General features: G+C 33.2%; 1 protein-coding gene across 2 annotated transcripts in view; it reads left to right on the top strand.

Annotated features, from left to right (window-relative positions):
- LOC127708005 (ER lumen protein-retaining receptor 2) overlaps positions 1 to 13,247 on the top strand; it is a 28,411-nt gene that overhangs the window by 11,513 nt on the left and 3,651 nt on the right. Inside the window, exons 2-4 of one of the 2 annotated variants that reach the window (XM_052212793.1) lie at positions 1,000 to 1,259; positions 3,123 to 3,375; positions 5,996 to 6,075. In XM_052212793.1, the coding sequence (XP_052068753.1) occupies positions 1,000 to 1,259; positions 3,123 to 3,375; positions 5,996 to 6,063 (581 nt within the window). In that variant the 3' untranslated portion in view covers positions 6,064 to 6,075. The remainder of the gene's footprint in view (positions 1 to 999; positions 1,260 to 3,122; positions 3,376 to 5,995; positions 6,076 to 13,247) is intronic. The other variant, XM_052212794.1, reaches the window with a different exon arrangement.

Below are 13,247 nucleotides of genomic sequence, written 5' to 3' on the forward strand. Positions count from 1 at the left end.
ATAGGTAAAAATCAATTAAACCAAAATTAATTAAAAATTTTACAAAATACAAATATAAAATTTTCTTTCTTAAAATAAAACATATTTTTTATCCAAAATAACACTAACACAAATATAAGCCAAATATCACACCATGACACTATCATGAAAATAAGGAGATGTGGAATGATTGCCAATGAAACAACTATCCACAGTGTATCCCAAACTCTGTCTGACCAACAAAATGTCAGACAAAAATTCATTCGGTCAGATAGAAATTTGGAGTTTTTTTAGTTGAAAATAAAGTAGAAAAAGTCATTTTTCTTTTTTGGTCAGACAAACACTAAAACAGTTTGGCACAGGCTGTATCCACCAAAGTTTCAAATGAACTGGATGTAAGCAATTATTGGCAACTGAACATGTACAGCCTTCAACAATGAGAAAAATCCATACCATATAGTTGACTATAAAAGACCCCAATATGAAAAAATATGAAACATTCCAATTGAGAAAAACTTATGGCCGAATTTATAACAAAACAGTGTATGAAAAACAAATATGACAGACATGAACCACAGACAACCACAGCCACTGAACTAACAGGCTCTTGACTTGGGACAGGCAAATAAAGAATGTGACGGGGTTAAACATGCTTGTGAGCCCTCAACCCATCCCTGACCTGGAACAGTGGTGCTACAGCACAACATAAGAACAAACTATAAAGATTAAATCAATTGAAAACGGCTTAACTCATCCGATTGATACAAAGCAGAAAAACATATAACAAAATACAGGCCAGATGTAGTAAGTTATTTATGCATCCTTAACAACAAAAAAGACACAAAGTATAAAAATGTACAGATCGGAGAGTATTCGCAGTTTACTGACAGCTAGTTCAAAGCCAATAAATATTAAACAACTAATGAATAAGTCATGTATCTAAGACTAAAATGTACAATGTACATGTAGTCTCTACTCTATTTTACTTTGAAATAAGTTAAATATTTTTTCTCTTTTCAGGTATTTCTGGTAAAAGTCAGATTTTGTTTGCTACAGTCTTCACAGCAAGATACTTGGATCTCTTCACATCTTTTATTTCTATCTATAACACCTGTATGAAAGTGTTTTTCATCGGAACAGTATATTTCACCATTTATTTGATATACATGAAGTTCAAAGCTACGTATGACAGCAATCATGACTCCTTTCGTGTGGAGTTCCTTATAGTACCTGTTGGAGGTCTAGCCTTTCTTGTAAATCATGAGTTTGCCCCACTTGAGGTGAGTTTGAGTTTCCTCTGGGAGTATAACTTGCCTATTTTGTTCTACTTTGAACATGTTGAAAGGCTATGTTAAAAATAATTGGTGTGAAGCAAAATATTGTCCTATGAAATAATGTCCCCAGGACAAAATATCATGATAATTGGTAGGTTATATATATATATATATTTTGTCCAAGTCTATGAAAAACATGTAATGTCCAGAGAAGGACAATTTTTTGGGGTAGTATTCAGGGCTTCCAAAATTATTTTTAGCCAGCCGGACATTTTATATATTATCCCGATTTTAATCCCTTAAGACTAAATAAACAAAAGGCAATTATGGTATTCAGTTGCTGAGTTGGCCATCCCAATGATTGACATTAAAAAAAAACGATGTTAAACTTTCTTTGATTCAAATTTGAAGTTCTGACGTAAACTGTTAAATTGGCAGTGCATCATTCGAAGTGTGCAACATCAGCTTACTTATATCTGCCTTAGACTCTTTATTTGTGCAAAATAACGTTGTCAAAAACTTTACATTCGTTAAAATCTTATACCGGATGTTATCTTGACAATGGTAAAACATGGACCAGAGACGGATACGTAAATTCCGTGTACGTTTGCGAAGCATGAATGAGTGTACGTAGCTCTTTCTACGTTATTTCTTCAAGAAAATATTCGAAATAAACGTGAGATAAAGGTATCAATGACAATTTAAGCATTTTTTGAAGAAATTAGAATGCATAATTAAATTTCACACCTGGGCCCATGCTCACACGTGTACTAGTTCAAACAGAGACATGTCTCTGGTTCAAACAACGTGGTTATGACGATTTTTCATTTTCACCTTTTTAATTTTTTCATCAAATCATATTTGTAAAAGTATTTCTGATAATTTAAATCTTTTTGACTAAATTAATTAGATGCAAACCGCTGAAATGTAAGAAAATAACTTTGAATAGACCGATCAATGTCCGGTTCAAAATAGTTTACCTGAACAGGTAAATTTCAGCTGTTCGACAACTAATTAGCCTTGATTAAAATGAGAAGGTATTAAAGTAGGGGTTGTTTTGATAGTACTTAATGATCATGTCACTTTTATGACCAGAAATGTGTGGCTGTTAAAGGCAAAAGGTTGGGTCAAAAAGATCGCGAATTATGTTAAAATGACCGTCTCTTAAGAAATCCTTGAAAACTAAAAAGTAGATGACCGTTTCATGCTTTGCCCAGCCGGACTTTTACCGGACATTATACAAATGTCCGGAATATATGACCGTTTTGGAAGCCTTGGTAGTATTCCACAGTTAAGTATTGTCATGGACAGTATTCCACAGTAGAATATTGGCACAGGCAAATCATTAAAATAATTTAAAAAAAAAACATACCTACTGTGGTCTTCTAGGGTGTATGAATGATTATTGTTGCTTGCTTCATGTCCAGCAGCAAATATTTCATATTCAGGAGGAAACTAACTTTAGCTTGTAAACAGGATGAAAAGGGGAAAGTTGCTTTGTTTACCTCCAGTGTTTCTTACATGCAATGAAATGTTTAGTGAAATTTTCCCTTAGAACATGTACTTGACTAGACTAAACTTGATTCATGCCAAGTATTTCTTTGTTTGACAAAAAAGTAAATTCTTTCACAATCTTTTGAAAACGGTCAATTTAATAAAGAGTAATCATGGTAATAGGGGGGGAAAAGATGATAGAATTACCTTTATTGGGTCTTCAACAATTAAAAAATCCATACCTACGGCAAGGTCGAGAATGACTCGAGATAGATCCATTGGTCATATCATGCTGAACTAAGTGTAGTCCTTTACTACCCTTTTACAGAAATGAATACCAAATGTGTACAATTATTCATCTTTTTTTTCCCCCAGATTATATGGACATTTTCCATCTACTTGGAGTCTGTTGCCATCCTGCCCCAGTTATTTATGATCAGTAAGACTGGGGAGGCAGAAACAATTACCAGCCATTACCTGTTTGCCTTGGGATCATACCGTGCCCTGTATTTGTGTAACTGGATCTACAGATATTACGCTGAGGGATTCTTCGATCTTATCGCAGTGGTAGCTGGTGTAGTACAGACAATATTGTATTGTGACTTCTTTTATCTTTATATTACAAAGGGTTTGTATTTTTTGTTATTTATTGTAGACGCATTCAAACATATTAAATACGGATGTGACCATTTTTGTGGTTGTGACATAAAAATGTGGTTTAACATTGTGTGCATTTAGCAAATGATTAGTAAAAAAAAACAGATGTGGTAGACTAAATGTCAGACTACGGAATAAAACAAATTGAGACCAGTTGTACATTTGTATTTGAAAAATTCTTAGTTATCTTGATGTATGAATTTGGTAAGTCTGGTTTAATGCTCCATAATGTCACACTTGTACGTAAACCACAACATGATTTTAAGAGTTGAGGGAATTTAACTCATTTTGACTAATTTTCCTCTGGCAACCAAAACAAATACAGGAATGAATTTTTTTTTAATACTACATCTCACAGAATAGGTGTTTTACTGATATATAACTCTGCCAGTTCATCCGTTCATCTGCCCAAATCTTCTTATACAAATTACTCAGCGTCTGTATTATCATGATTATGAAATATTTTGATATTTAGTCTGAAACTTATAATGATGAGTTGTACAGTTGCTGCCATTTTCTAATCTGCAGTTCAGTCACTTCCTGTTTGACTGGGACGTTAAGCAACCAACAATCAATCAATCAATCCTGTTTGACTGAACAGTACTATGAATTATTAGTTTACCCACTAAGCATGGAATTTTTTTGTTGCAAATTATTCAGCTTCTGTATGAAGGAATGATATGATATCAGGCGTTTAACTAAGGGCTATTCCATTAAAATGAATGTGGGAGGGTAGGAAGGGACTTTCAAAATATCCCTACAACCAAGAACCATTTTTTAGATAATTTTGCATAATGGTAATAGACACATACTGAAAAAAGACTCATGACCCACATTCAATAATTAAACTTCCCTTCCTACCCTCCCACATACATTTTAATGGAATAGCCCTAATGATAGTTTTATTGTAAAAGCAATTTCAGACTTTTTTTCTCTATTTTAACTTAGAATTATCTTTCACCAGATTGATCATGTTGATATATTTTATGAAATATAAGGGAAAGATTTGTCATTTCATTTTCAAAAATGGATATTTTTATGACAATCAATTTAATGTTATGTCTTCATGAAAATTTCTTGAATATAATGTCTGATAGACTGTTTACCCCAAGAGAGCTCTTTTCTGTCACAAGGGTAATGTTTATCCCAGAAAGCTCTTTTCTCTCACAAGGGTAATGTTTATCCCATATGCTCTTTTCTCACACAAGGATAATGTTTATCCCAGAATGCTCTTTTCTCACACAACATGCACTAGTGTAATGTTTATCCCAGAAAGCTCTCTTCTCACACAAGGGTAATGTTTATCCCAGAAAACTCTCTTCTCACACAAGGGTAATGTTTATCCCAGAAAGCTCTTTTCTCACACAAGGGTAATGTTTATCCCAGAAAACTCTCTTCTCACACAAGGGTAATGTTTATCCCAGAAAGCTCTTTTCTCACACAAGGGTAATAAGTGTTAGGACCACCGCAGGGAGAATATGATGTTTCTTTCACACAGATCATTATCACTTTGAAGTTATAACTAACCAATGATAATATGTGTTGCTTTGCCATGTTCACAACTGGTGGTTTGTCAAATAACTTATTAATATTTCTGGAGTTGTTTGTGTGGGGGTTTTCCATATACTTTGATGAAAATATGACAAAATGTTAACTTATTAAAATCTGTTGTAATAAAATACGCTAATAAGACTCAATATTAAGTCCAGAATTTAAAAAAAAAAGTTAATTAACAAACCATTATATACTTCTTGAATACGAACTCATTGCTTTATTTTCAAACATACAAAAAAATGTAAGAGTTATCTCCCACGCTAAAGTAACTCTACAAGATTTGTTAAAGAGCCGAACATAATTGAATTTAATACAGCACCATATGCAGATGTTTACTACTAGTAGGAATATTTGCAGGGCAAAAAGCTCTCATATGCACCTTTTCATGCTTATATTCCCAAAATTCAATGATCAAAAAATGAAAATGGTTGTACACTAATAGATTACATTTGCTGTATTTGGCAAACCCTTTCGGAATAATTTTCATTCATGCATCACTGACGAGTCTTTTGTAGACGACTGGTGTACAAAATTATAAGGCTGGTATCTTTGATGAGGTTTTTTTTTTTTAATCTTCAATTTGCAGCTGGCATTTGTTCATATAATTTATACCAAAGATCCATCTGACAGTTGTGGAAGTCGGATTAGTCCAGTGAAAATTGGTTTGGTCCAATCTTAAATGACTGTGCTGGACCATCTTTTCAGGAAAAATTGGAAATATATGTGAAAGTTCAGTCAAAATAAATTTAGGTTGCAGTAAAGTTGAAAATCTAGAGAAACTTTGAAATAACAGCAGGTTCCAGACCACAAGATATAATTCATAGTATGGCAAATGTTTGGCACTGACAAAAGAACAAACAATAAGGCTTGCCTATTAAGAATTTCAATTACCGGTAGCCAAAAAAATTTTAAGATTAATGTAGACTGACTTTCCATGCAAAGGGGATTTAAACTTCTGGAACAAAATAAGTTTTTAAAAGTATTTGGATCTACACTTAAGCAACATAATTGACATCGCAAAATCTGCTTTTTTCCAGGAAAGGGCTCTCTGCTGTTTACAAATAATGAGATTGTTTTCAAGGAATCCCCTTTGCTGGAAGTTTAAACAGTCACACTTGTACGTAAACCACAACAAAATTTCTGTTTGTATTTTCATAGCATTTGGAACGCTTGTTTTTGTTCTGTCATTTAATTAGCATGGTGGTAGCTCACTAACCTCTCATGTCACCTTTGGTTTAGAGAGTAAGGAAGTCAATGCAGAAAAAAATTGTGTTTCCTGTTAACCGAATGACCATTTTATAGTTCACCCCTAGCACGATTTTTATACGACCGCAAAAAAATTTTGTGGTCGTATATTGGTATGACGTTGGCGTCGTCGTCGTCGTCGTCGTCGTCGTCCGTCGTCGTCGTCGTCCGGCGTCGTCGTCCGAATACATATTGGTTTTCGCACTCTAACTTTAGTTTAAGTGAATGGATCTTTTTGAAATTTGACCATAAGGTTAAATACCACAAAAGGAAGGTTGGGATTGATTTTGGGGGTTATGGTACCAACAGTTAAGGAATTAGGGGCCAAAAAGGGGCCAAAAATGAGCATTTTCTAGTTTCCAGACAATAACTGTGGAACGGTGTATGGATCTCTCTGAAATTATACTACAAGTTTCCATACCACAAAGGGATGGTTAGGATTTGCTTTGGGGGGTTATGGCTCAAACCGTTTAGGAATTAGGGGCAAAAAAGGGGGAAAAACAAGGTTGTCCTGGTTAATGGACAAATACTTTAGTACAAAACATAATTTAATGCAGTGTAAGGGAGATAAATCAAATACATCATTGAAATTATCTCCCTTACACTGCTTTTAAATTATGTATAAAGTAATGGTTATTGAACAATAAAGATAATCTAAAACAGTGTAAGGGAGGTAATCCAAATACAACGTTTTGGTTACTTCCCTTACACTGCTTTTAAATTATGTTTAAAGAAATGCATATTTATGAAGGAAGACCAGTAAAAATATCAGCAAATATTTTTATCTTTTTTTTTTACAAAAAAATCCATATGAAAGATTTGACACTATATTTTTATTAATTCTATTATAAAATAGATTAAGTTAGCACTATGGTAAATTTAAATGGGTAATTATGGTTGCCAACTCGATTGGAAATTTGAATTGAGATTATGACCATATCTTGAGGGAAAGAATTTTTTTGGGGGAAAAGGGGGGGGGGGATAAAAAGAAATTGTGGGGGGCCAATTTTTTCTCATTTCAGATTTCAGAAATTAAAAAGAATTATTCTTCAAATATTATTTTTTTTTCAAATTTCAAATATTGAAAAATTTCAAGAAGTAATCTTTAATTGCACAGTATGGCGCATTAGATTTGTAAAATCTTTGATCACATTTATTTATTTGTTATGCCGAATCTAACAGTGTATTTAGATTTTTAATTTTGGGTCCAGTTTTCAAATTGGTCTACATTAATGTCCAAAGGGTCCAAAATTAGACTTTGTTTGATTTTAGCAAAAATTGAATATATGAGGTTCTTTGATATGCTGAATCTAAATATGTATTTAGATTTTTGAATTTTGGCCCAGTTTTCAAGTTGGTCCAAATTGGGGTCCAAAATTAAACTTTGTTTGATTTCAACAAAAATTGAATATATGGGGTTCTTTGATATGCTGAATCTAACCATGTATTTAGATTTTTTATTTGTGGACCCCGTTATCTAATTGGTTCATATTGAGGTCAAAAGGGTCCAAAATTAAACTTTGTTTGATTTCATCTAAAATTGAATTATTGGGGTTCTTTGATATTCCAAATCTAACCGTGTATTTAGGTTTTTAATTTTGGGTCCTGTTTTTTAAATTGGTCTACATTGAGGTCCAAAGGGTCCAAAATTAAACTTAGTTTGATTTTAACAAAAATTGAATTCTTGGGGTTCTTTGATTTGCTGAATCTAAACATGTCTTTAGATTTTTGATTATGGGCCCAGTTTTCAAGTTGGTCCAAATTGGGGTCCAAAATTAAACTTTGTTTGATTTCAACAAAAATTGAATATATGGGGTTCATTGATATGCTGAATCTAAACATGTATTTAGATTTTTGATTATGGGCCCAGTTTTCAAGTTGGTCCAAATTGGGGTCCAAAATTAAACTTTGTTTGATTTCAACAAAAATTGAATATATGAGGTTCTTTGATATGCTGAATCTAACCATGTATTTAGATTTTTTATTTGTAGGCCCCCCTATCAAATTGGTTCATATTGAGGTCAAAAGGGTCCAAAATTAAACTTTGTTTGATTTCATCGAAAATTGAATTATTGGGGTTCTTTGATATTCCAAATCTAACCGTGTATTTAGATTTTTAATTTTAAGTCCCGTTTTTTAAATTGGTCTTCATTGAGGTCCAAAGGGTCCAAAATTAAACTTAGTTTGATTTTAACAAAAATTGAATTCTTGGGGTTCTTTGATATGCTGAATCTAAACATGTGTTTAGATTTTTGATTATGGGCCCAGTTTTCAAGTTTGTCCAAGTTGGGGTCCAAAATTAAACTTTGTTTGATTTTAACAAAAATTGAATATATGGGGTTCTTTGATATGCTGAATCTAACCATGTATTTTGATTTTGGACATTGGACCATAATAGGTAAATTAAAAAAATTCAAGTTCTTAGACCACATTCTTTCTGTGTCAGAAACCTATGCTGTGTCAAATATTTAATAACAATCCAAATTCAGAGCTGTATCAAGCTTGAATGTTGTGTCCATACTTGCCCCAACTGTTCAGGGTTCGACCTCTGCGAAGCATTTTATTATATTTCTGCATGTAAGATATTTAATGAGTGTTTCTTAAATGAACTCTTGTTATGAAAAAAAAACCCAACTGTCAATGATATAGGGTTTTAGTATTAACAGTTATGTATGAAATTCATGCTGAAACTTTACATAACAATCATCTTTGAAATTGACAAAATTAACACAGGGCATCAGGGAACATCAGTACACGTCAAATTTTAAGGATTATAGATAACAAATCTTACATATTATGTATAGGATAAAAATTCCATCAAATTAAATAATATTGTATTCTCCTTTCCATATCCTTCCTTTGTGAATTTTTATGCCCCCGCCGTAGCGGTGGGAGCATTAAGTTTTACCCTTGTCCGTCTGTACGTAGTACGTACATACATCCGTCCGTACGTCCCGAAATTGGTTTCATTCTCTAACTTAAGTTTGCCTCAACCAAATGTTATGAAACTTATACACAATGCTTATTACCACAAAACACAGATCAAGTTTGAATTTTGGTGGGGTCACTTTAACCGTTCTAGAGTTATGCCCCTTTATAAATGGAAAAATTGCAAAATGTTTAGTTTCCCTTCTCTAACTTAATTTTGCCTCAACCAAATGTTATGAAACTTATACACAATGCTTATTACCACAAAACACAGATCAAGTTTGAATTTTGGTGGTGTCACTTAAACTGTTTTAGAGTTAAGCCCCTTTATAAATGGAAAAATTGCAAAATTTTTAGTTTCCGTTCTCTAACTTAAGTTTGCCTCAACCAAATGTTATGAAACTTATACACAATGCTTATTACCACAAAACACAGATCAAGTTTGAATTTTGGTGGCGTCACTTTAACCGTTCTAGAGTTATGCTCCTTTATAAATGGAAAAATTGCAAAATTGTTATTTTCTTCTGAATATCAAGTTATTTTTAAAATTGGAGTTATCTTCCTTTGTCCATGATTATAGTTGAATCAGCTACAATCAATGCTTTATACAATGCAATGTTTGATTTTGACTACCACTGATAAAATACAGATCAAGTTGAATTTGGGTAGTGTCACTTTAACCATTATTGAGTTATGCCCCTTTATAAATCGAAAGATTGCAAAAATTTTAGTTTCCATTCTGTAACTTAAGTTTGCCCCTTCCAAACATTATGAAACCTATACACAATATTCATTACCACAAAACTAAGATCAAGTACAAATTTTTTGGGATCGTATAATGGTATGATGTCGTCGTCTGCGTCTGTGTCGTCGTCGTCCGAAGACACATTGGTTTCCGGACAATAACTTTAGTTTAAGTGAATGGATCTTTATGAAATTTTTGAAGAAGGTTCAATACCACAAAAGGAAGGTTGGGATTGATTTTGGGGATGATGGTCCCAACCATTTAGGAATTAGGGGCCAAAAAGGGTCCCAAAACAAGCATTTTTCTAGTTTCAGGATAATAACTTGTGTATAAGTATTTCAATTGCTCTGAAATTGTACCACAATGTTTAATACCACAAGTAGAAGGTTGGGATTCATTTTAGGGGTTATGGGGCCAACAGTTTAGGAATTAAGGGCCAAAAAGGGTCCAAAAACAAACATTTTTCTAGTTTCCAGACAATAACTTGTGTGTAAGTGTATGGATCTCTCTGACATTGTACCACAAGGTTCCATATAACAAAGGGAAGATGGGATTGAGTTTGGGGTTAATTACCCCAAACATGTAGGAATTAGGGGCCAAAAACAAGCATTTTTCTAGTTTCCAGACAATAACTTGTGTGTAAGTGTATGGATCTCTCTGAAATTGTACTACAAGGTTCCATACTACAAAGGAAAGGCTGGGATTGAGTTTTGGGGTTATTGCTCCAAGGGGGGTTTCAAAAAGTTGGGTGGGAGGGGGGGGATTTTTTTCCCAATTTTTTTTAAGGAATTCATATTTTTTTTTCAAAATTTTTAAAATTTCGAATTTTTGAAAAGTTTCAAGAAGAAATCTTCAATTGCACAGTATTGCGCAATGGATTTATAAGATCTTTGACCATATTTATTTTGTGTCAGAAACCTATATTATGTCAAAAATTTGATTACAATCCAAATTCAGACAGTATCAAGCCTGAATATTGTGTCCAAATTTGCCCCAACTGTTCAGGGTTCGACCTCTGCGGTCATATCAGGCTGCGCTCAGCGAAGCATTTTATTAGCCATGACTATGATGTCATTTTCTATTTTAATACCTTTATTATGTAATTTCCATTTTTATTAGATATTACTGTTAAATGATGCTGATTGAGGGTTTGAATGCTGGGATTGATTTTGGGGGTAATTGCCTCCAAATTTTAGTAATTAGGGGTCAAAAAACAAGCATTTTTCTAGTTTCATGACAATAACTTGTGTGTAAGTGTATGGATATTTATGAAATTGTACTACAAGGTTCCATATCACAAAGGGAAAGCTGGAATTGAGTTTGGGGGTACTTGCCCAAAACGTTTAGGAATAAGGGGCCAAAAATAAGCATTTTTCTAGTTTCCAGACAATAACTTGTGTTCAAGTGTATGGATCTCTCTGAAATTGTACTGCAAGGTACCATACCACAAAGGGAAGGCTGGGATTGTTTTTGGGGGTAATTGTCTCAAAATGTTAGGAATAAGGGTCCATAAAGGGGAAAAAAAACAAGCATTTTTCTAGTTTCATGACAATAACTTGTGTGTAAGTGTATGGATATTTATGAAATTGTACTACAAGGTTCCATATCACAAAGGGAAAGCTGGAATTGAGTTTGGGGGTACTTGCCCAAAACGTTTAGGAATAAGGGGCCAAAAATAAGCATTTTTCTAGTTTCCAGACAATAACTTGTGTTCAAGTGTATGGATCTCTCTGAAATTGTACTGCAAGGTACCATACCACAAAGGGAAGGCTGGGATTGTTTTTGGGGGTAATTGTCTCAAAATGTTAGGAATAAGGGTCCATAAAGGGGAAAAAAAACAAGCATTTTTCTAGTTTCATGACAATAACTTGTGTGTAAGTGTATGGATCTTTATGACATTGTACTGCAAGGTTCCATATCACAAAGGGAAAGCTTGGTTTGAGTTTGGGGGTAATTGCCCTAAACTTTTAGGAATTTGGGGCCAAAAAGGTGCAAAAAACCCAAGCATTTTTCTAGTTTCCAGACAATAATTTGTGTTCAAGTGTATGGATCTCTCTGAAATTGTACTGCAAGGTACCATACCACAAAGGGAAGTCTGGGATTGAGTTTGGGGGTGATGAATCATAAGGGGGTTTCAAAAAATTTGGGGGGGATTTTTTTTTCCTTTTTTTTCTTTAAAATTTTCCATTTTAAATTGGTTATTTCTGATTTATATATAAAAGCAAATAATAATGATATGGTTTGAATAGGTAAATTAAAAATTTTTAAGTTCTTAGACTACTTTCATTCTGTGTGAGAAACCTATGCTGTGTCAAATATTTAATTACAATCCAAATTCAGTGCTGTATCAAGCTTGAATGTTGTGTCCATACTTGCCCCAACTGTTCAGGGTTCGACCTCTGCGGTCGTATCAAGCTGCGCCCCAGCGGAGCATTTTATTTTTATTGCTGCAGGTAATCAACATTTTCTTTTAAATCCTGTTCATTTCAGACATTTATATAAGCATAAATACAATTTCTGTATCAGATACAACTGCTTTGAAAGAAAAATAATATATATATATAACAGATAAACCCTAACTTTTATTCAAAATTAAAAAAACTGGAAACACATGTTTTCTTTTTGGCTAGTCCTGAAATCTTTATTTTAGTTTACATATGTTTGTTTTATGTCTGTTTTTTTGTCCTTCATGTACCATTATCATCATTCCATAATTTGACATAATTTTGCAAAATGTTTATCAAGTTTTTGCTTTTAAATATGTAATATCTAGGGAAGGCACTTTTCCGAGTAAATAGCAGTACTGTACTGTAGGATTTAGGTTGGTAAAGGTTGGTATGTTATACACAGTATGATGTTTGATACAATTGTACATATCACATGTCTAAAAGTGCCTTCCCTCACTTACTTTCATGATTTTGTGAAACTGCTTTAACATTTATATTACATTATATTATAATAACACGTTTATTTTGTTAACTGAAGCTTCAATATATATATATGTATAATGAAAGAAATGTGAATAATTTAGTGTAGTCTATTTTACTCCAACAAAATCTGATTAACATACAGATCTTGTGTCAATCCTTTGCTAAGGGAGCAACCATGTAACTTCAAGGGAGGGTTATGGTTTTTTGTCCGGGTCAGAAATTTTATTAAGTTTTTCAACACTATCAATCAAATTATTTTTTTCATATTTAGCACTATAAGGTATGGAGAAAGTCTGGATTCAGGATTTTTTTTTGGTCATCTGCTTGACTAGAATAATTTTTTTCATCAAATTGGGGATCAGAATTGTTTTGTAGTAAAAAAAACATAACCCCCTGCCCCCCACTTGAAGTTAAATGGTCGTTCCCTAACAAGGATCTGAC

This window comes from Mytilus californianus, unplaced genomic scaffold, assembly GCF_021869535.1.
Source record: "Mytilus californianus isolate M0D057914Y unplaced genomic scaffold, xbMytCali1.0.p SCAF_7, whole genome shotgun sequence".
Lineage (NCBI taxonomy): Eukaryota > Metazoa > Mollusca > Bivalvia > Mytilida > Mytilidae > Mytilus > Mytilus californianus.